This window comes from Geospiza fortis, unplaced genomic scaffold (genome assembly GCF_000277835.1).
Source record: "Geospiza fortis unplaced genomic scaffold, GeoFor_1.0 scaffold172, whole genome shotgun sequence".
Lineage (NCBI taxonomy): Eukaryota > Metazoa > Chordata > Aves > Passeriformes > Thraupidae > Geospiza > Geospiza fortis.
In genome coordinates this window covers 7,884,632-7,907,195 of record NW_005054309.1, presented here as the reverse complement: position 1 = coordinate 7,907,195, position 22,564 = coordinate 7,884,632, and the positions used below count along the sequence as shown (strand labels likewise).

Sequence of the window (22,564 nt, the reverse complement as noted above, 5' to 3'; positions counted from 1 at the left end):
GTCCCTGTGAAGCCCTGGCCTGGGGCAGCTGGCACAGTTTTAAATTATTCCCCAGCACTTCAAGTGGGACTGCAGAAAGGGGCATTTCTAAGTTAACAAAACTTAACCTGAGGGTAGGGCAGGAAATGTCAGAGCCAATACTTTGCTGAGGGAATCTGGGGATGAAAAACTGCAGTGTCACACTGCTTTCTTTATAAAACCATTGCTTTAAGGCAGAAAATGAGGCTAAGACCTCCTTCCAAGCAAAAGGAAATCCTTGTCTTTGGAGTCAAAGTGACGTGAATTCCCCCTTCTTTGAGCAGCTTATCCTTCCTACTCCAGCATTTACCCAGGACACGCTTTATGGATGAGCTCAGTTTAGAGCTGCAACAGCAGCAAACCCAGCTCACTCTGCAGCACCACTACAGCTCACGTTTTTCTTCTCTGGGACATTCATTGTCCTTCCTGTGAAATAAATCTTCCTCAGCTTTCACCCAGTCACCAAGCCCTGGCTGCTCCCCATGCCCTGTGTGACAGCAGCCATGGGGACAAGTCCCCCCTACCTGGGAGATGTGCCAGGGGAAACACCACCACCCTGGCACATCCCCACTGAAACCAGACTGGGGCTGTGCTTCCTCTCCAGTGGGCCATAAAAGGATTCAAGGGCACAAAAAACCAGGTGTAGGAGCAGCTTCGTGGCTCGTGACTTTTCCCAGCATTTTGGGGCTGGCATCCATGGGCGAGCCAGCATCCCTGCCAAAATCAGGCTGTGCATCCTGCTTCCCTCCCAGCCCTATTCCCTGACAGCCTGTTTCCATAGAAACAGGATGGATTTCTAAACTGAACATGGTAGCTGAAGGAGTTAACAGCCTGCAGCAGGGAAGGCTGTGGGCACAGATACCTCTGCTTTGTGCTTGTCTCCTATCCAAGAAATACACAGATTCTTTCCCTGTGCTGAATGTCTTTTCCATAAAACAATAGCGATTTAAGGAAGAGAAGATTTCAGTTTTTGCAGGGATTTCCAGCTGAGAGCCAGGTGCTTTCCACCAAATGCATTACAAAGAAACCCCTCATCCCAATGCACCGAGCATTTTTCCTTGCTCACATTCAGTTCTTCTCCTCAGAAGATGACATTTTAATAGCTTCCAAGGCTGATATTTAAATATTAAGACTTCATCTTCCCCCAGGTCCTGTTCAACAGCCTATAAACCTGTGTGGTGGCTTACAAAGAGCATCAAGCTGCAGGCTGAGGTCGTGCTTGCATGAGTCACCTGGAAGCCCATGAACAAAATCCCCAAGTTTCCACTCACACCCACTCCCTGCTCAGTCAACTCTAAAAATACAATTTTAGAAATGGAGAAGATCTTTTTGGTTGATGTTCTATAATTGAATACATTAAAACCCAATCCTAGGCTGCATCTCAGCCCCAGGATGACTGTGGAAGGTGTTAATTTCAGGATCGACTCTCTCGTTCCTGCTTTTAATGCCAATGAGGAAACAGATAAAAACTTGAGGTCAAGTCAGGCACCATCTGTTCTCACGTTTTATCAATGCCCAATTCCAAGAAATTTTTATTTTTATACTCCTAGTAAAAGCACACCATAGAGTGAGAACGCCATTTCTATGAAAGAACATAGGATGGCAGAACTTCTGATGCACAACCTACCGAATGAAACAAAAACATTAAATACAATAGCTTAATTAGTACCAAATGGGTTGATTTCTCATGGGAAAAATGAACTGTTTGGTTCCCACAGCTAAGGATGGTAAACTGGGCACATCAATTCCCTTGGTTTATTTGTCACATCTTGTACTAAGATTTTTTACACTTTCTTTAATTTTAATGTTCAATCACTTGCCTATAAAACACCTACCAGAGAGAAACATTTTGCCATGACAGGAAACACATGACTTTAAAAGTGTGCAGGTTCTTTTACTCTGAAGAATAACCTGGAATTTGGTTGGCTTTGGTTTTTGGTAACCTTTTCAGTCATGATAATTATCAGAGGTTGCACAGATGGAAGCTGGGCCCAGTTGAAGCTAATGGCATCACTGGCTCTCACCACTTCCTTTTCTATCCAAGTGTCAAAAAAAAATGGGACTTTCTTATCAGTTGTCAGCACTGGTGTCACACCACCAGAACTCCAGCTGGTGGGCTTGAAAGACCTAATAAATCCTTCTCCCATCAGCCACAGATCCCTACAGCAGTAACCCATCCGATTCCCTCGCATTTCCACTGCACTCACCCACGGGGACCAGAAACAGAGAGAGGGAAGAGCCAAGAAAGGCAGGGAGGAAAGCAGGAGAGCCCATCAGGGGGCAGAGATGTTAATACTTGATTTACAAGCAGTGCAAAGGAGAAAGAGGAGCCCCCCAGCACCTACTTCAGGCACCGAGTCCATGTCCTGCGCATGCGTGGAGACTCGCCCCAGGGCCTCGGTCGGCGTGCCCGCCGGCGAGTGGCTTTGCTGCACCAGGTCAGGCAGATTGATGTGACCTGCAAAGCCATTGCTGGCTGCGTGGCCAGAACGCTTTTTTTCACCAGAGGTCTGCAGAGACACAAGGCATGAGGAAGAAAGAGAAGGGAGGGGGGAGGGAAGAGAAAAAGAAGAGAAAAAAAACCAAACCAAACGAAGTTGTCGGCAGTCCCCCGGTTCCCAGAGCAAGCACAGGAGAAGGACCCTCTCTGTTCCATCCCCATGCAGCCTGGCAAGCAGCAAACCAACCCCCCACTCCAGAGAATTAAAGACAGGATTAATGACAAAGTCAATACAGAGTAATTAGCCACGAAACAGCGAGAGAGGCCTGGTCACTGTTGGTTGGAGATGAGGAACGCAGGGCAGAGTCTGTGCTTGCCCCCATGGGTGCAAACCCCATGGCCAGCTCTCCTCCCTCATGGCCACTGGTGACAGCAGAATCTGAGCCCTCAGTCAGCCTCAGCCTGGACAGCTTTGCACAGCTATGGCAAAGAGCAGCCTGACTGCAAGTGCCAGCACAGCCCTGTCCAATGTTTCTGTGACCCAAACCAGCAGTGAACAGCAGCAGAGGAGGGGGGGCAGAACCACCAGCAGCTCGCCCTGCACACGAGGCTCCTTGGGTTTCCACAGGGTTCCCCTTCCTTTCCATCTCCTCCCTGTGCAAGGCAGGTACTGGAAGTTTCTCCCTTCCTAATTTATTTTGCCATTTTGATGGACCTCACCTACCTGAAGCACATCAATGAGATTGTTACAGAGATTTACCCATTTACTGGGATTTGTGGAAACTTTAACTGGGCTCACCAAGCCCCTGACTAGTCCTGATGACATTCATCTTTTGATTGCTCATTATCATCACCTTGGACCACACCTTGCCATCCCACCAAAGAGTGAAAAGCTCTTTGCCCAAAGCCCTCTGACCTCAGTGAGCCCATCCTCTGATGGCTATGGTAGTGGGGGGAAAAACAGTAAGCACCCAGCACAAGGCTGCAGTTTGGATTTCTTATCATGCTTTCTCCTCCCAGTGGGGTTTTCCAGCTGCTTCTCTTGCTCATGCCTTTTAAACCCTTCTGCATCTCAATTCCCATCCAGCCCTGCTGGCACAGCACGGGTGTTGTGATGCTGAACACAAGCTCATTTCAGGAACAGCTGCCTGTTACACAGGGCCTTGTTCTCCCAGTCCCCCACAGCACCCTCCCTGGTTTAGGGATGTGCAGAGCTGTGGGGATCCCTGCTCTGAACAGCTCCACCCCAGTCAGGGATGGGGTGGACTGTATCACCACCCCCTCCAAAACTGATGGAGAAAGGCAGCAAACATGCTGTAACTTCTTTTGCTAACTCATTCCTCTCTTTCAAACTTGCATTCATCTTTTTCCTTCATAGGTGAAGGTATTAGATAAATGGAATTAAGAACTAAAATGCAGCTCAAGTCTAGTTTACACGTGATCTAAAGATCCCTCCTTTACAATTGCAGACTCCAAGCTCCCCTTCCTCCTTCTCCTCTCCCATCCACCCCCCTGATGTGCTGGTGGCAGAGTGTCTCCCCTGTTCCCTAACCACCAGGGCCTCCTCCCCTCTCACCAGGAGCCCAGCTACCCATCTGCACTTCCACCAGCATCACCAGAACGTTCCAGCAGCTGGAAAGTCGAGAAACACCGAGGGAGATCTTCCACAGGCACTGAAGATGCCTCCTCTGCCTCACTGCTGCAGAACCATCCCTCAGCATTGCTCCCACCACAGCCTCACCTCCATAGCCCTGGGATGAGGGCTCACATCCATCTGGGATGCCCAGTGCCTCCCACAGTGGTCTCTGAGCAGGACCAGCCTCTGCTGAAAGCCCCCAAATGCTCTACAAACACTGCACGGCTCTAACAGGCCCAAGGTGGCAAAGGCTGGGGAGAAGAGGGCAAATCTCGGGCCAGTTCCAAGTGAATTCACTGAATGCTGTAAATGGAAGGTAACTCCAGCTGCCTGCAACCATGGTGGGGTTACAGCAGAGCCGTCTGCAGGAGCCTCCTCCCCGCCGTGCCCTGGCACTGCCATTCACTGCTGTTTGTAGTTCCGAGAAACATTTGCACTTGTCACATTTGCCCCGGGTGTAAATTGCATTAACGAGAGCGCTAACGAGCACAATTTACTCCTTGTTTTGTGTTCCGGACACACAGCACTGTTAGTTTTGGTGCTTACATGGGCAAAACCTCCTGAAGATGCTCCATGGAAGTGTTTGTTTTACAACTTACCTCCCTCACCATTAAAGTCCCTTCCCTTGAAATATTGCTAAACGTATCTGCGTGGGAAGTCTCGAGCCCGTGGGTTGTCACCATTCCCAGGTTGTATGGCTCGTTGCTTCCAGGAATTCCTGTGGGTCTGGGGACAGAGAGGAAAAGCATTAATGGTGAATATTCCCTTTGTTAAACTAGGCGAAAAAAAAATCCTCTAGTACGGTATTATTTCAATAAAGGTAAGGCTCTGTAGCTCACAGGAAGAAAAGTTAGAAAAATGTATCCACTTGGATTTATGGGGAAATTATAGATGCTGCCAGAAATACAGGGCCAGGGTGAGGCTGATAAACGACAGATACCAAAGAGAGACCATTCTCTTTCTTATCCCCAGGCGTCCTGAGAGGAGCACTGATGAACGGGTAACAAGGAGTGGCACTACTTTATAGATTTTTTTTCTACCTAAAAGAGCAGCAGAAAACCAAAATTTACTCCCTTTAATTCCCACCTCAACCCCTGAAAAGGAAACACCAGAGCATCTGATGGCAAATAACAAGGGAGGGGATGGGGTCTGGAGAAGATGTGGGCAGAAGGACAAGTTGTGTCCTGTAGCTTTCTGCTGTTTCCCAGGTGAAAATTCAGCCCTAACCTGTGGTTTCACCTTGAAATTTCCATGATTCTTTTTGAAGAAGGGGGCTGGAATTTATTGAATTTTAGGACTGCCTGAGATTGGATGTCACAGGTGCTTGAGCAGCCCCCATTACTTCACTTGGCAGCCTGGCTGCTTAAATATAACCGGAACAAATCCACAAGCAAACAACCAACAGCCCTGGATGATCAGACCTGTTACTCTGCATTTAAAAGCCTCACAGACCAATTGCTTCCAGCAGCGTGAGGCAATACAACCTTGAACTCCTGTGCACACCAACAAGCCCCGAGGCTTGTGAGGGAGCCTGGTCGGTGAAAAGCCAAAACAACCTGGATTAATCATGGGGTTACTGGTCCAGGGTGGGACCTGAGCCCTGGGGACCCCGAGGTGGGACTGGCTCCTTGCCTGCATCCTATCAAACCTACAGCTGGACAGGCAACACAAAGGCATTCCAGCCAGCAGCCCTCCAGACTCCTACAGCACCTTTCATGTGAGGAGCTAACACCTCCCTGCCATTAGCTTTTCACCAAAGGATGAGAAAATAGCACAGTTATTATAGCTTTAAAATAAGAAAACAGGGCCAGAGGAGGTTATGTTAATTTTGAGACTGTACAGCCAGAGAATGAATGGCTGAGGCAGCCCTGAGGTCCCAAATTTCATCAGTGCACAGTTTCCCTGTCATCCTGCAAGAATTCCCTGGCCATGGGCAAGAGCTGGCTTGCACAGCTCAAGGAGAGGGAGCTGAAGGGAGTCATCAGAGTCTTCAGATGGAGAAATGGTATCTCCAGAGGTGGATGTAATAAACAATTCCTCCTATCCACTGGGGCACAGAGCAAAAATGGATAGGTTTATCCTGCAGCAGAAGAGACTTGGATAGAGCTGGAATGAAGAGCAGGCAAGTGCTCAGGGAGGATACCCAGGGAAGTTTAAACATGGGCTACACAAAGATCACTCAGAAGGTGCAGCAGAAGATAAGATGATCTCTCTTCGTCCCACTTTCCAATGACAAACACTGAACATAGGAAAATAAATCTGTCAGAAAAAACACCAAAGTACATTGAGACTGAACTTGAGCTAAGGTCCCTTTTGTGAAATAAGGGTTTAACTCAGAGGATTTGCTTTCTTTTTCCCCAGACATGGGGCAGTGCAGCTCTGCCTGCAGACACCCCTGCATCTCCACCCCGTGTCTCTGGGACACAATGGAGACAGGACATTCTGGGACATGAGGCACTGGGCTGGCAGGGGCTGGGGGCATCCAGCTCACTGCTGTCATCCCACACATGTGGCTGCAAGGCATCCAGTGGGATATTCATCCACTGGGAAGTGCTGTGTCAAACCCAGGGTGTCTGAAGAAGGATGTCAGCACAAATTAACCACTCCTGATTAAACTCCTCTTCCATGAGCAGCTTGAGGCCCCTTCTGGCACGCCTGACTGCCCATCCCACTGCTGCACATTCAGAGCCATCCCTCTGCCTCCTGACCTGCTCCAACCAACTCAAGAGCTCTGCTTTTAATTCTTCTGCTGGAAGGAAGCTTCAACCCAGGAGCTTGGCACTGTGAAAAACATGGACCCAAGGAGACATGGTCTCCCTGCCACTTAGAGGGCTTCTATGCTGCTCCATGCCCCACCACCATGAATCAGAGAATCAAAGAATTGTTTAGCTTGGAAAAGAACTCTAAATTCCTTGAGTCCAACCATTCACCCAGCACCATCATGTTCACTGCTAAACCATGTTCCTGAAGCCAGGTATGCCTGTATCAACTCTAACTCATTTAGCAGGAAAAATGGAAATGAACTGATTAAAACACAAATAATTCCCTGAAACTTTCCTACAGCTCCTCTGCATATTCAAAGGGGCAGGATTCAGATCCTGCTGCCAGGCAGAGCCCTCCAGAAATGCCCCTGCAAAGCACTGGGTGGGAAACCTGAGCAGAGATATTCCAGGAACTCCGAATGGCAGCAGCTCCCTGTGAGTGTTGAAGCTGTGCTGCCCTGATCTGGAGGGACTCAAAAGCACAAATGTCCCATGGGACACAACAGTCTGCTGATCTCTTCATTTCACCACTTCAACTCACCAACACTGACTGTGCCAAGGGCAGAAATCCAAGACAAAGATTCAGGATTATTATAATCCTGGCTCTACCAGTTGGCACTGGGCAGGACACCAAGTACTGACACTTAAGCATGGCTTAATTTGGAGCAAGACCAGGCTCAAGAGCAGGCAGAGTTTCAACACATCCATCCCATGGGCAGGACCCACGGTGTGGATGAGGTCAGCTGTGCCCACTCTGGCCAAAAACCTGCCTGGCTCATCAGCAGGTACAGCTCCATCAACTTTGAGCCAACACTCACTGAATATGCAGCAGAAATAGCTCAGGTTTTCCCCATTAATTCTCTCTAGTTTGGAACAGGAAAAACACTCATGCGAGTACATCATCCCTTGCAACCATGAGGCCACTCCCAGCGCCAGCCACCCAACATGGGCACGCTTTGGCCGTGTCCTTTATCACAGCGACTGCTCCTCCAGGCCAGGACACACCAGGGTTTCTCCTCCAGGCCAAGATATGCTGGGGTTTCACCTCCAGAAAAACACACACCGGGGTTTCATGGCTTGCCCCCCAAAAGAAAGCGCTGCTCACATGAGCCGTGGGATGTCACTGACAGGCACGGTCCCGTCGTGTGTCTCGTTCTCCCCATCCTCCTCCTCCTCCTCGCTGCTCTCAGACTCCTCGCTGGAGGAGGAATAGTCTGTCACCTTCTTCAGGGGCCGGTTGGTTTCCTCGATGCGCAGCTCCCTCAACTCTTTGGCTAAAGCCGTCAGGTCCTAAAGGGGATGGGGGCAAGGAAACAAGGAAGCGACAGCTGTTACATTCAGAGCGAGGAGAAGGTCACATACATCTCTCCAAAAGCCAATGCTAACAGCACAAGCAACGAGAAATAGCTTTACAGAGTCGTTACAAACATGAGACAAACGTAAGACAATGTTTGTAGCATGTAGCATTTATTAAACAAAACAAAACTGATTTACGCTCACTGAAAAGTCAATAGCCAACCTCTTCTTTTTCTCTTTGGAACGTGTATGTGCATATATATACACACACTTATATGTATATACACGACAAAATTATATTTGTTGGAAAAGGTGAAGTTCAGTCACCATCATAGTAAACTGGAAAACAACGTCACTTCAAAGATTGGCTCAGAGAATTTCTCCTGCAGGGTTTTCTCTTCTTTCAAACTTCTCAAAGAGACCCCGTAATGGTATTTATTCTGTAATAAATGCATTTGGGAAGGAAGCAATGACAGCATCTCCCATGGAGTGGTGCAATCCCCACGTCAAGAGCTGCTTCCATGGTGAGTCTCCGCTGTCGGGCGGCTGCCGAGAGGCGGTGAGGAGCAGGAGGAGAAGCGCCCAGCTCAGCCAGACTTTGGAGTCACAGCTCTGAGTCAGCCACACGATCAAAAAATAATAACAATAAAAAAAAAAAAAAAATCCCTCAGCGGGACCCATTAAGCACTTTATGTGAAATGTGGCAGCCTACAAGCTAAGGGAGAAAGAAAACTAAAAAAAAAAACAAAAACAAACAAAAAAAAAACAACCAAAAAGCCTTGAAACAAGAAAAAAGATAGGAGCAGTCTCAAAGCCTAGTCATAATTTTTCAGTTTACCATGACTTTGATGAGGTCTCAGACCCGACAGTCATATAAAATAGACACTGCTATTTCAAAACAAGAAACATGGCAGGCACCGTGTAGAAAAGAGACTTTTTGTTATCTTACATGCTTTTATAGCAATGCAGGGGGAAGCAGTAGGGCAGAAAAGCATGAGAGCTCGAATTAGAATGGGTTAGAGAACTCTGTTGCACAAGACATGCACATGACGAACAAAGCATTGCAATTGTCAGTCTTACCATTTCTCCCTATATTAGTGACCGAGGTAGGCATCAGTGCATTCGGTCAGAGATAAAGGATCAGGGAGAAAGAAACTCATTGAAAAAGACTAAATTCCACAATTGTCTTACGGCCATACTCTCATTTACTGCATTTCCAGTTTACCGTTCCAGCAGGGCGACTACGGCAATATTAATTACTGTGGCAAAAGGAGCTCCTAAAATCTATCCTGTCGACATGTGAAGAAAAGGATGGAGAAGCTCTATGGCTGAGATGCAAACCCAGTTTGGTTTTTAATGGTGAGGGAGGAATGTTTTGTAAGCAATCTGTGCTTTGGTTGCTGATGACCCACACCTCCCGGCGGGCTCCCACCGGTGACAGCCACACATTCTGCTCCCAGGTCTGCCCTGCCCAGGCTCTGCCATAGACACTCCCCTGGATTTTGGAGAGCTTTGCATCAGACTCAGAAGTACAAGCATCCCAAAAACGGCTTTTTTTTTTTTTTTGTAATTGGTCAATCCCAATTTCACAGCGGGTACCTGTGATGGGTTTGGTATGGGTTGTTCAGCCTGAAGAAGAGAAGGCCCCACGGGGAGACCTCAGAGCATCTTCCACCACCTAAAGAGGCTCCAGTAGAGCTGGAGAGGGACTTTGGACAAGGGTATGGAGTGACAGGACAAAGGGGAATGGCTTCAAACTGACAGAGAGTAGGTTTAGATTAGATATTGGGAAGAAATTCCTTATTCAGGCTGTGGTGAGGCCCTGGCAGAGGCTGCTCAGGGAAGCTGTGGCTGCCCCATCCCTGGAAATGTTCAAGGCCAGAATGGATGGGGCTTGGAGTGACCTGGGATAGTGGAAGGTGTCCTTGCTTATGGACTGGGTGGGGTGGGAACAAGATGAACTTTAAGGTCCCTTCCAACCCAAACCATTCTCTGATTCTGTAGTTCTGTGTCCCTCCAAATGGTCTCTGTACATTTAAAGAAAGGCTCTTTACCATGATTAAAGAGAGACTGTGGTATTTCAAGAGCTCCTTTTCCATGCCAACATGTTTGAGATTGATATAGAGTCAAATCTGCAGTCACGACAACTAATTATTTTAATTAGTGCTGCAGCAGCTTCTATGATACGACTGCTTCTTTTCCTAAATAAGAATCGGTGACAATTTGAGCAGCTTAACAATGCTTTCCATTTAGAGTATCAAACATGCTCTTTATTGAGCACTTGCCTTTGAATTGAATTAGAGCCTCTCACTTTAAAAGGGATTTTAGTGTGTAAGAGCCTCTTAAAACTGCAGCTGGACTTCTGCAGCACAGGACTAGCACTGATCTCCTCCCTGTCACAGCACTGGACTGTGAAAATTATTTCTTTTTTGCACCTTCCACTTCTAACGTGCTTCAAGGCACCCTATCAGCCTTTTTTGGCCATCACTAGAAGACAGTCAAGTATTTTAAAAATCAGCTTAATTACTTTTTAATAACTAATTTGAAAGTTATAAGAGCAGTAATAGTCCCAGACAATATCATCAGATAACTCATATTTCCTAGTTAAAGCTTTGCCTCGGGCTGGTGAATTCTTTGATGCTATCATTTTGTTTAAGTAATGAGCACTTTGTAGGATTAAACAGCTTCACCAAGTTGCTCCTGGACCAAAAACAATCTGACAACCAGAGAGAAAGTGCTCTGTAGTTCCACACATGTTCCAAGTGTTATTACTGAGGGTGACATAATACATAAGTCAGCAGTGTTGGTGCTCTTTAATTACTTTTAATTACAAAGTCTTCTTTAGATTTAATATTTGCTGGAATCAAGTCAGATTGGTTTCCAAAATCACACAGCTCCTTGAGCTTGAATTCAGCACACACACTGCCTCTATTTAGACACTGATTTATGTGCTTTTTTCTTAACAAAGCACCTCATTAAACAAAATGTATTGCTCACATTTTATCCAAGAGAACAAGTTAACTAACCAGCACATCTTCCTTCTTTCATATCTTCTATTTTTAGAGGAAAGAGGCTGCTGAAACCAGTGCTTTCTGCTACAGCCCTGCAGTTACCGGTATCTGCAGTGTGCACAGCGATGCGTGAGGCAAGTTAAATGTTAAATCAGGAATGCTGGGTCTTTTCCCATGAATGTTTAAACATTCACCACTGCCAGATGCACATTTAAAATATTATCCTAAGTGAAAAAGGTGTACTTGAGGACTCTCATTTTTTAAGAGGATGAATGAGGACCAGCACTGCCGAGATGGTTCTGCTGACAGGCTTTGCAGTGGATGCTGGCCCATGAGAATGAACAACCCACTGCTCTGTTTTTCAAGTGCCTTTTTTTGAATTAGGCTTAGAACACATTTTAAAAAGGACTTGATGGCCCCACTGAAATCAGCAGGTGGCCAGGGGCTGTGGCTGAGAGCAGAATGTGGTGAGGGGTCCAGGCTGCCCGACCTCCTCCACCGGCACGAGAAACCAACGCTCTCGCTCCTCCTTCCAAGAGCAGCACCACCTGCTCCCCCACGTGAATGCTGCGATGCCTCTGCCCTGGCCTCCATGCAAGTGCTGTGGCCAGCAGGTTTTGGGCAGCCCAGGGCTGAGCAGAGCACACCAGCAGTGCTGTCCCCTCCCGACACCGGAACGCCACCGGTTCGCTCTCCCGTCCGACCCGAGATCGCATCGCCACCTTTATCAACAGCACCAAGAAAACCCAGCTCGGAATTAAGCACTAACTAGTCAACCTTGCATAGGCATGACCCACTGAGAAAAGATATCACTAACCTCATCTATAGCTTTCTTATAGCTCTGTGGGTAAAGGAAGAATAATCAGCATCAGAGGAAACAGATCGGGACAGGAAAAAGCCAGAGGAAGGGCAAGCAGGTTAGAAATAAAATTAGAATTGTTAGCTCAACGCTGTGGAGTGTAGAGAAAAAAAACATCATCAACAAAACATTAATACACATTAAAATAGAGAAGCAGTGGAAATTCATATAGTTTTTAGGCTGACTCTGCAGTTTTCAGATACAAATGTCAACAGCATTAAACCAGGAGGAAACACTTCGGATGAGATTTTGCTCAGAATAATAGAAAGGGAGTGTGCAGAGACCACTACCAGGTGGGGTTTTAAGCTGGGAAGGCTGTTGGGGGCTGGTTGGTTCCCCAGCCTTCACGAGCAGAGCATCCCTGGGCGGGTGCTGCGGGGGACATGCAGCACGGAACACAACCATGTGCCATCGGCCACCGCCGCGCCCAAGCTAGCGAAGCCCTTAAGCGTCTGCTTCGCCCGGAAACACAGGCTTAAGTGCTTTCCCCTAGGCTTGGGCTCCTGGTAAAAACTCATGCACTCTCTTAAGCATTCAAATCTCCCAGGGGCTCTTGCTGTACTGCTGCTTTCCAGTCTCTCAGCTGGAGCAGCAGCAGTGCTAGCCTCGTTTTTGGGGTCCCCGCGGTTGTGCCACCGCACCGAAGGGAAACGCGGCCAAGGCAGCTGGCAGCATTCCCATGGGGAGGAATTGAGGACTCACAGCGGGTCGGCTCGGTCGTGTCACGTCCCTGTTGTCCTCCTGCTTGACCTTGGCAGGCTCATGGGAGAGCACAGGGGACCCTTCGGGCTTGGCGTTCCCTGGTGAAAGGCAGGTGGAGAGAGTGGGAATTAAAACACTGCCAAAAGCCACCACTGCATCCCGTCACCTGGGACAGGTGGGAACAGGGGCTTCATCATCACTTTGCTTCTGCTGTCTTGAAAAACCCTCCTGCTCCTTTCTGTTTCTCCACCCAGAGAGCAAGAGAAGCCATAATCCTGCCCAGCCTCCACCAGCAGCCCTCTCACAGAGTTACTGCTCCTTTTCTACTAAAGAAACAAATTTACTTTGCAGAAGAGCAGGGCATGTGATAAATGGAAAGCTCTGCAGCATCTGACATCGCTAGGACAATATTTGTCACAGGATTCCTCATTAGGAAAAACAAAATCAAACCCAAAATGACAATGGGTTACAAACTCCTTTTATTGAGTACCTAGAGGACTGATGGTTTCAACAACAGACACCATCATCTTATAGCCAAGTCATAAAATATTCAAGGCATGGAGGCAGCATTTGTCTTAAAGCTCTTCAGCCCCAGGGAATGGAAGTGTGGAGCTGTGCCAGAATGCAGATGAGTGGGTGTATGGGCTGTGGCAACTCCACTACTCCACTGCCATTAAACAGGGGAATGGAATATCTTTAAGAGGGGCTCTAGGGTGAGAGGGAACAATTTGGCTACACACATAAATCTCATGTCAGCACGGCTGCCTGGTGAAAACATTTGAGAGAAACCTTATAGGTTATGTCACTCCTCTGATCCTATCACTGGCACAAAGATGAAGCCCCCAAAAATATATATATCAATTAAAAGTGAAACACATTCCTAAAGAAACCCCATCAGAAGAGGTGCACCTGGGTGGATGAAGACAGGAAGCACACTGGTTGTTTTCTTTGTTTACCCTAAAGCATAACTCCCATCTCCTTCTGCCAGGGCTACTTGGCAGTGAGGTGCTGTGGCCATCTTATATCAGCCTCCAGGGAAATGGGGCTCTTGGCAACTCTGTTTGCAAGGAGGCCAGCAGGTCACAAAAGCACATCAGAAATGATGGATCCTTTGATTTTTAAATTAAAAAAAAAAAACCAAGCATGAGATCACAGACATCTTGCCCCTGGTGGTTGTCAGGAAGGCTCCCAAAGTGTGCCTGATGCTGAGGGACGTTCCCAAGCTCACCTCTGACTCTGTTGCGCTCGCTGGAGCCAGCCTGGGAGCCAGGCTGGGATCCACCCTGGGAGCTGGGCTGGGAGCTGGGAGTGCTGGAGCTGGAGGAGCTGCCACTGCTGGTCCTCTGCAAGGGGCTCTCCACGATGGTCTCTGTCCTCCTCAGGTCTGGGTTGCTGCAGGAGGACAGAACAGAGGGGCACCGTCAGCCAGGGTCACACCCACCCCAGGGCTCCAGACCCTGCCCACACTGACAGGGGGGCTGCAAAGGCCAGGAGAGTCCTCCTCAGATGGAGGAGACAGGGCTGAGGTCACCAATTCTGGGTGCACTATGACCACCAAAAAAAAATTGCCTGGAGTAGCTTTCTGCTCTTATTTTGTAAAATTTGGCAACCGTTAAAAGATTCCTTGCTCTCAATTCCCCATCTGTAGATTTGCAAAGCTGGAGTTACCTAATTAACCACCAAAATTCTTCATAAAAGCAGGAATTTGTGATGTGCTGTTAGACAAAGAGTTCAGCAAAGCAAGGATCTCCAATTTGCAGCAAGGCTGCAGATCTCTTGTACCACTTAATTCACAGTCCCAAATTTTCATGGCTTCACTTCAAACTTGCATCAGATATCCACTTTTCCTCCTTGATTTCTCTCACCCTTGTGAACACAGATAAATCTAGAATAAAAAGTGCCCTTGATACACAAGGAGTGACTAATATCTCTCTGGGTATCAGATGCCTTTAGGAAATTAATTCTTACTTGGCATTGAAATGACATCAGAAGAGATGTTCATGCAGAGTTAGGCAACTTGGTTTTATACAATGTTTCTGGAGGTGATCTTATTCAAAGGCCTCTTTAAAATGTATAGTAAATATTCCCTCATTTGTCACAACAGGGAGACAAATAAAAGAAGGAGTATTTTTGTAATATTTGCATTTATGCATGGGGAGAATCAAGAACCAGTAGGAGAAAGGGGGAAAAAGGAAAAATATTACATTACTGTGAGAAAAATAAAGTATGAAATAATTTCAATGAAAACTTAAGTTCAATGGACATGTGGTAGCATCCTAATAATTTCCAATTTTCATCAAACTGAAGGCTTCCAGCTCATGTTCTATGGCTGAAATCCTTAGCTAAGTTAACTATATTTGTAGTATATGTGAAAACTTTGGCAACTGATGTATTTACCTTCACTGACCAGGACTGGGACAGTCAAGGTGCAGGAAACACTGGGCAACCTTGAACTTGAATCCCAGCTTTCCATTATCCTTTTTACTTTCAATACCATCACTTATAAAGATTACACAGTCCAATATCCCTCTGCATTTTAAACTGTCCTTCAAGCAACAGCTAATTAAAATAGCAACATTTTCAAGAATTCAAAATGTTTCAGCCTTTGGCAAAGAAGAGCAACAAACCACGATATGCTTTTTCTCTAATTAAAAAAAAAAAAAAAAAAAAAAAGAACAACAAAAATTTCTCTTCCTCCTGCTGCTGCCCCTGCCAGCGACTCAGGGCTCTGAGTTTGCTGAAGCACAGAGGGGGCCCTGAGCTGGAAAGGGAGGTGTATGCTCACACTGGTGACAGCACACCCCATGAACATCCCCACAGTCACTTTTTGACCTCACCCTCTGAGGACAAGGCAGGAGGAAGCAGCCAAGGAGCTCCCTCACGCAAGGCTAATGGGAACTCGCATTTCTCCCAGGATCTGCCTGTCTGAGGTCCGTTCTGGGAATCAGAGACAAGCTCTCGCATGACTAAGCTGTGTTTTTAACATCCAGCTCTGAGCAGAGCCGGGCAGAGAGGGGCCCCCAGCCGTGGCACTGCGCCTTCCAGGGGCTCACTGCTGTGCCACAGCTGGATCTGGCTGAGCTGAAGGCCCAGGCCTAGGAAACTGAAAGGAATTTAATCCTTGATCTACATCTAGAGAAGATCTCAGCAAGCTGTATGAGTGTCTGTCCTGCAGCACATTCCTCAGTCATTATCTGTGAAAAACCACTCTGATGCATAAGAAATCTATGGAATGTACCACTGAGACCTCCCCATTGGCTTATAGGGATCCACTGATACGCAGGTGAGAACCAGGACCTAATTCCACTAAGGGGAGCACCCAAACTCCTGTTCGATTCCACAGCAGCACCAAGCCCTCCAGCACCTCCACCTCCAAGCCCTGCAATGTTCAGGAATTCATTCAGCCAAGGGAGCAAAGCCTCCAGGGATTCCAGTGCTCTAAGCCTTGTCAGTACAAATCACTGCTGGATGCAAAAATTCATCCCAGACACAAGAGAAGCCTTGCAGATGCTGTGGTGTTCAGTCAGCTAAAGCAGGGCTGGACCCCAGCTCCTGTCTGTGCTCACACCAGGGTCACTCCTGCCCTGTGCAAACCCAGGGCACTGCAATATTTCTCTGTCTGCTCTGGGGTGCCCTGACCCCCAGGACAGCACTGACTCTGACCCTCATTCATGCAGAAAGTTTCCCAGACTTCAAGATAGACTGGAATCCACAAAAACGTGAAATAGATTATAGAGAGCAGTGCAGGTGTATCACTTGGTGAGAAATTGAGGTTTTGGGATTTTTAGTGTGTTGTGAATGGAAGCAAGATGGAGGGCACAGGGTGCTGTCCTGGGTTTCTTCTTCATGCTTCTTCCTTCTCCTCCATGGGTTTGGGTGGCATTTTGTAAATGGGCCTCTTTGCAGCTCTGTGGGATCAGTTATTGGGTTAAAAGGGAAAATAATCAAGGTGTCAGTTCCTAATTGGACAGTTTAGTCTTAAAAGACCTTGTACCAAGAGATTGTTGGCCATTTTGTGCCTTCTAATGAAAAGCTGCCAAACTCACAGTACTGAGACTGTTTTACTGATAAGAAACAATAAACACCTGAGTCCCAACATGAACTGCCCTCTCAAGTGCCTTCAGTCCAGACCCAGAGAAACCCACAACTGGAACCTCCACGCTGCCTGTCCCGTTCATGTCCTCACTTTGCCCACTCCATGCCCTCACCTTGTCCCCTGCATGCCCTCACCTTGCCCTGATGGGCTGGGAGCCCAGCCGTGGCCCCAGGGCGCTGCCATTGCCCGGGGAGTTCTTCCTTGCCAGGGCAGGGGATATGGAAGTGGTTCGTTGAGGCACCTGGAAAAGAATGGAGACATCTGCAGTCTGGGCCACTCCTCACCTGAGCCATCACAGATCACCTTCCAGCTCTGCCTCAAGGCTGATTTACAACTGATTTCCCACTGAGAGAAAGGCAGTATTTAGGGCAATTACAAAATACAAGGCTCTCAGCTTTTAGAAGGAATCACTGCAGTGTGAGGCAGCAGCCAGCAGCAATGGTGCTCTCAGGGATGCTCCTGGCACAGAAGCCCCCAGAGCAGCCTGGCTACCACCAAAAAGGGCACTTACATCTAGAAGAAATGTATGCACATATACACACACAAATGTATATATAATTTAAATCTAACAAAACCCATAAAGGAATTTTAAAGGTAAAATTCAGACTGAAGTGCATTTCAACAGCCACAACAGAGGTTTTCTATCTAGCTCAGATATGACACATGCCAACAGACAGAAGGTGTTGACTGGTGGACAAACAAGAGGGTTGACAGTGGGAAGATCCAGACTGACCCACCTAACACTGGGATTAAACATTGTGACCTTCACTGAGCTTCAGATGTCACTGCCAAAACCTTGCTGCTGGCAGAAGGGCTCAGCACGAGCACCAAAGCCAACCACAGCCTAGAGAGGCAGTGACAGGTAATCCTGGAACTCTGCCCCATCCCGTGGGAGCTCAGGCATCACTGCATGGTCACAGGTGCAGTGGCCTCATCCCCCAGCACCTCAGTGATGTGGAGAGGCAAGACAATACTCACCATTCAATACCTTGCACCAGGTAACAGAAAGGCCAAGGGCTTGTCAGGATTAGCAAGAAAAAGGATTAGGCTTGGCTTTTTTAAAGAACAAACACACGGTTCGGTTCCATTAGGCAAGATAAGAGAAGGTTTAGAGAGCTCGGACTGCAGCATCACCAGCTGCAGCTTGTCCCAGTACAAAGCAGTCTCCCCTCCAGGTAGGGTACTCTGCAGTCAGGACTTGGGGAGTTTTCCACCTTCCTCTGAAGCATCCAGCCACAAGCACTGGCAGAAACAAGACACTGGACCACGGAGACAGCTGGTCCTGCCTCTCGGGGCAGTCCTTTCTCTCCTGCCTGCAAACACCTCAAACCCATCTCAGGCAGCCCAGTGTGCAGTCAGGCTCCTCTTGGGTGGTACTGCCAACACACCAGCCTGAAATGTGATCTGGTGGGATCCCTTCCAGAGTCCATTTTCCCTCAGCCAAGGGGGAAAATACTGCAGAGTGCTGGAGAACAGCTTTTCTCCCAGCAGCCATGGTCTCACCACGCAGGGCATCGCTGCGGCTGAGCGTCCTTCTCAAAGGACTCATGGCAAAAGCCAACATTAAATTGCAGGGCTTTTTCTTAATTAGGTTAAAACCAGGCAGCCACCCTCCTGCACTATGGAGGAGCCAAGCACACAGACAGTTCCAGGAGCTGTTGGCTTGCTGCTGCCTTTAGCAGAGCACTGATGTCCCCTCTTGCTTGGTGACAGCAGAAACAGGAGCATTATTAACACCCATGACACCACCACAGATCCCCTGCACAGGGAGGCTTACCTGGTGACTGCCACTTTGCTCTTCAAAAGGCAAGTTACTCACTTTGTAAATACACAGAAAAATTGCCTCTCAATCAGGGACAAATACTGCCTCCCTGTCACTAATCAATTTATAATCATTTCTCCTCTGTAAAAATCCTCCTGGCTGAGCAGTGATTCACTGTAAGGGCAACTTTAATGGCCAAGTTATAATTCTTCCCAAGTGAAGGTGTATAAACAACACAATCGAAATACTGGTCCAGAAGAATCCTAATTAAAGAGGTACTGCCAGACACTGCCAAAATGTCAATGAATGTATAAAGCTGCTGGAGCCCTTACAAGTCTTCCATCAATATTGATTGCAACTGGAGGCACGGTACTGGACTAAAAAGGACCCGTCTTATTGAGTATGACAAATTTTATGTTCCTATAATTCTATTTAGGCAGAAGGTTGTTTTTTATCCAAGGGAAAGAAGAGATTAATTTGTTTTGGCCTCTGTCTGAGCTCTAGAACTTTCTTTGCTGGAGGGCAGTGCTGTTTTGCAGCTATTTTGCAGCCAAGGGCAGCTCCCAGCATGTCCTGCAAACCCTGCCTGAGGAAATGCAGCCCCTGGGTGGGTCAGCCCCCGCTGCAGAGCCTCGGGGTGGGCTCAGTCCTGCCCACTCTGCTTTGCCAGAGGGACTCAGCTCTGAGGCGCTGAAAGTGAGGAGTGGTTGTGTTACCTTTGGTGGAATGTCTTCCTCCTGCCGTAACCAAGAACTTCGGTCAAACTTTTCAATGCGAGGGGGCAGAGGAGGGTTTTCTGAGGTGGGGTCCGAGTTCTGCCTTGGCATCTCAGTGCGGTGAGAGGTCACCGTCAGAGCCTCCTGAAACCCAGCCAGTCCCTTTGCAGGCTGTTCATGCAGTGACTGAGACCCAGACAAGGAGCTTCCTTGGGATTTCACAGTGACCAGATGTGGAATCTAAGCACCAAGTCAAAACAGAACTATCAGTCAAAATGGAGGGTAAAAAAAAAAAAAGGAATTAAAAAAATTTAAAACTTGATTTAAAAAAATTTTTTTTTGATTAGCACTTTGGATGCACTGAAAAGCCCCCTTGGTCTGAGATCAGCACTGCCTTGGTTTCAGGAACTTCTGACTTACATCACTTCAAGGCAAGATCTGTTAAAATCACACTCCCGCACACGCCGTGCCCGCCCCAGGCTCTGCTGCTGCTGGCCCAAAGTCCAGCTCCTACACCTGCACCTCTGTGGTTGTACTAATGAGGTTTGGCATGGATTTTCCATGTTAAAAATGAAAAAAACAAAAAGAAGGAAACGATAATAAATAATAATTGATTAAAAAAATCATCAGGAATTCTGAGGCATAGATGGCTTAAAAAATATCTTGAGGCATGAGCTTCTACAGGTCTTGGTGGCTCCCAAGGATTAGCCCTACAGGTTGCAAGTTTAAGGAATAATGACATCTGTTCTGGGAAATCTGAGAAAATCACAAGGTTACAGTTTGTGAAATCAGAGTTTCTTCCCAGGACTCTGTGAAGCTGCATTCCTTTGATACAACAGGGTTGTGACTTTTATTTGAAATTTCTACATACAGGTCTCTGTACGTGTCCATGTCTCATGGCTACAGGAGTATGCACACACACACTGACATGGGGCTCTGGGTTTCAAGCAACTCTTTCACGAGTATTTTATTGCTAGACAAAAGTCTCTGTAGCTGCTGATGGTATAGGACACCAAGAAAGTCACTGAAAATTATTTGGTCAGTCAGAGGGATGACAGTGAAGCGGGGTTTTGCCCACTTTCCCAATGCATACAAAACAAAGTATGTTTCAGGGCTATCCTGCACATTTTTGTTTAAAGCTGGCTCTGTACTGGAGGTGCCACAAGTGGCTGGCACTTAGTTGGCACATATTCCATAGAAAGCCCAGCTGAACCTGGAGCAAAGGCTTTGTATTTCTCTCTGAAATCCCTGTTGGAATCTGTGGATCTGTGGGAGCAATTCCAGGGGCTGGACCAGAGCCACCACTGACACTCCTACAGCTTTTGGTGGCAGAGTTCTTGCAGACCTCATGGCTGGGAGAAACTTCTAAAATAATGATGCCCCTCCTCTGTGACAGTCATGGTGATCTATGCCCTCTCCAGATGTGTTTGTGACTGATGTCAACTCAATGGAAAACCAAAACAAAACCTTGAATCAAAGCGGCAAAGAAAGCAAAACCTCTTTCTGATGATCCTCAGCATCAAAGCATCCCGGGTCTTTTGTACCAGGCTCTGTGGTTTTAGTGCTTTACATAAACCAGATCCAAAGAGGATCAGAGCAACAGCTGCACTGGAGCAGAGCAGCAGTTCCTCCTGGTCCTCCAGCTTGTTTCTAGCAGTAACCAGTACGTGATGCTTCAAAGGAAGGTATAAACCAGCGTGATGTTGCTAACACATGGAGGTGACAAGAGGAACACACTCATGCATGTAGATGCTGCTCTTACTCATGAACATGCTTAAGGCTGAGAATCCAGGGCGCCAGTTGCTATTTCCCTTCCATCCATCATTCCTTGGTTCCTTACCAGCACCCCCAGCACCCTGGCGAGGGGGGAGCACCATTACCTGCGGGTCCACGGGCCGGAGCAGGGGCGGGGTCCGGGCTGGCTGCACGCCGCTGATGCTGAAGGACTCGGAGCGAGGAGGCAGGTTGGGGTCAGAAATCCTGTTGGCCACCTTGTGGGGCATGGCCGGCGAGCTCTGCCGGTTGAGCCGCGAGCGCTCCTCCACCTGCGCGACACCAGGACAGTCAGAGCCCCCAGAACCCATTCCAATGGGAATCCAAGGTAGGTATAAACATACAGACACCTCTTTTCTCTTTAGGTGCATCACATCTATTGCTTGATCAAGGTGGTGATCACTCACAGGTTGGACTTGATGATCTTGGAGGTGTTTCCCAACCTAAGTGATTCTGTGACCGTGGAATCCAAGTTTTCCATCAAACTTGGATCAAAACTTGGATTATCAAATGCAATAAATGCATTTTAAAGGCATGAAAAGGACTGCTTGAATTTATACACTTAATTAATTTCTGAATATGAAATGGAAAAAATAAAGAAACTAAAAAGAAAACATAAAGAAAAGGCAGCACGCCTCAGAGAGATGTTCCTAGAGGATGACTCCCGAGAAGCTCTTGCTTCTTCTCAAATGGATCTTTGAGCAAGGGGACCATTTTCCTTCACTGCTATAAACACCACAACGGGTAGTTTTGTTTGATCTGAATAAAAGAATAAACATGGCAGCCAGAAAAATGTTGGCTTTGATCTGAATTTACTGAGTCTGGCACCTTGTCATGTATGGGAGGGGAAAATACTCTTTTACTGAGAGAGAACATCAACCCAAAGCCCACTGCTTTCAGCTGCCCTTGGTGGTTTCAGCTCACCCAGCTGTGCCATCCTGCAGTTAGGCTGTGCATTGATATTCAGGCAGCATATGCTATGCAGAATTTTTGATACCTCAAGATCTGATGTGTATTTTATTTATGTGTCATTGAAGTGTTAAATACCCCTAGCATGTCTCGATTCCACCGTGGATGATGCCACAGTAAAAGGCAATCTTTACAACAGGTTTGCTCGGAAAGAACCACAGCTCTTCTTTAAGTAAATACTCATGAACAAAAGAGCCAATATATGAATAAAAATGAATCCTTTTCAGAGACTAAGCATGAGACAGAGTAAAATCTAGGTAGGAAATTTGTGTTATGGACTTGAGTTTAAGCATCCCGGGCTACTGCCGTGTCCTAGAAGGTCACCACAACTTCCCCAGGCCCACCAGCGAGCAGAGGCCATGCAAAGCTCTGCTCAGCAGTGCCCAAGGAAGGGGACACAGGGATGAGAAGGGCAGCAGGGTGGGAAGGAGAACTGCCTCTGAAAAGCGAGCAGCAGCCTGAGTGCTGGGTCACGGCTGCTCCAGTCCATCTCCTCCTCAGCCAAGCCCTGGCAGCGACAGTGA

At 47.5% G+C, this 22,564-nt stretch overlaps 1 protein-coding gene across 1 annotated transcript in view; it reads right to left on the bottom strand.

The window, feature by feature from the left end:
• The window catches only part of TNIK (TRAF2 and NCK interacting kinase), a 121,073-nt gene that overhangs the window by 10,609 nt on the left and 87,900 nt on the right, over positions 1-22,564 (bottom strand). The window contains 9 exon segments of the mRNA XM_031055481.1: positions 2,364-2,528; positions 4,694-4,820; positions 7,962-8,146; positions 11,981-12,004; positions 12,725-12,822; positions 13,953-14,116; positions 16,955-17,061; positions 19,299-19,538; positions 21,179-21,343. Of these exon segments, the coding sequence (XP_030911341.1) occupies positions 2,364-2,528; positions 4,694-4,820; positions 7,962-8,146; positions 11,981-12,004; positions 12,725-12,822; positions 13,953-14,116; positions 16,955-17,061; positions 19,299-19,538; positions 21,179-21,343 (1,275 nt within the window).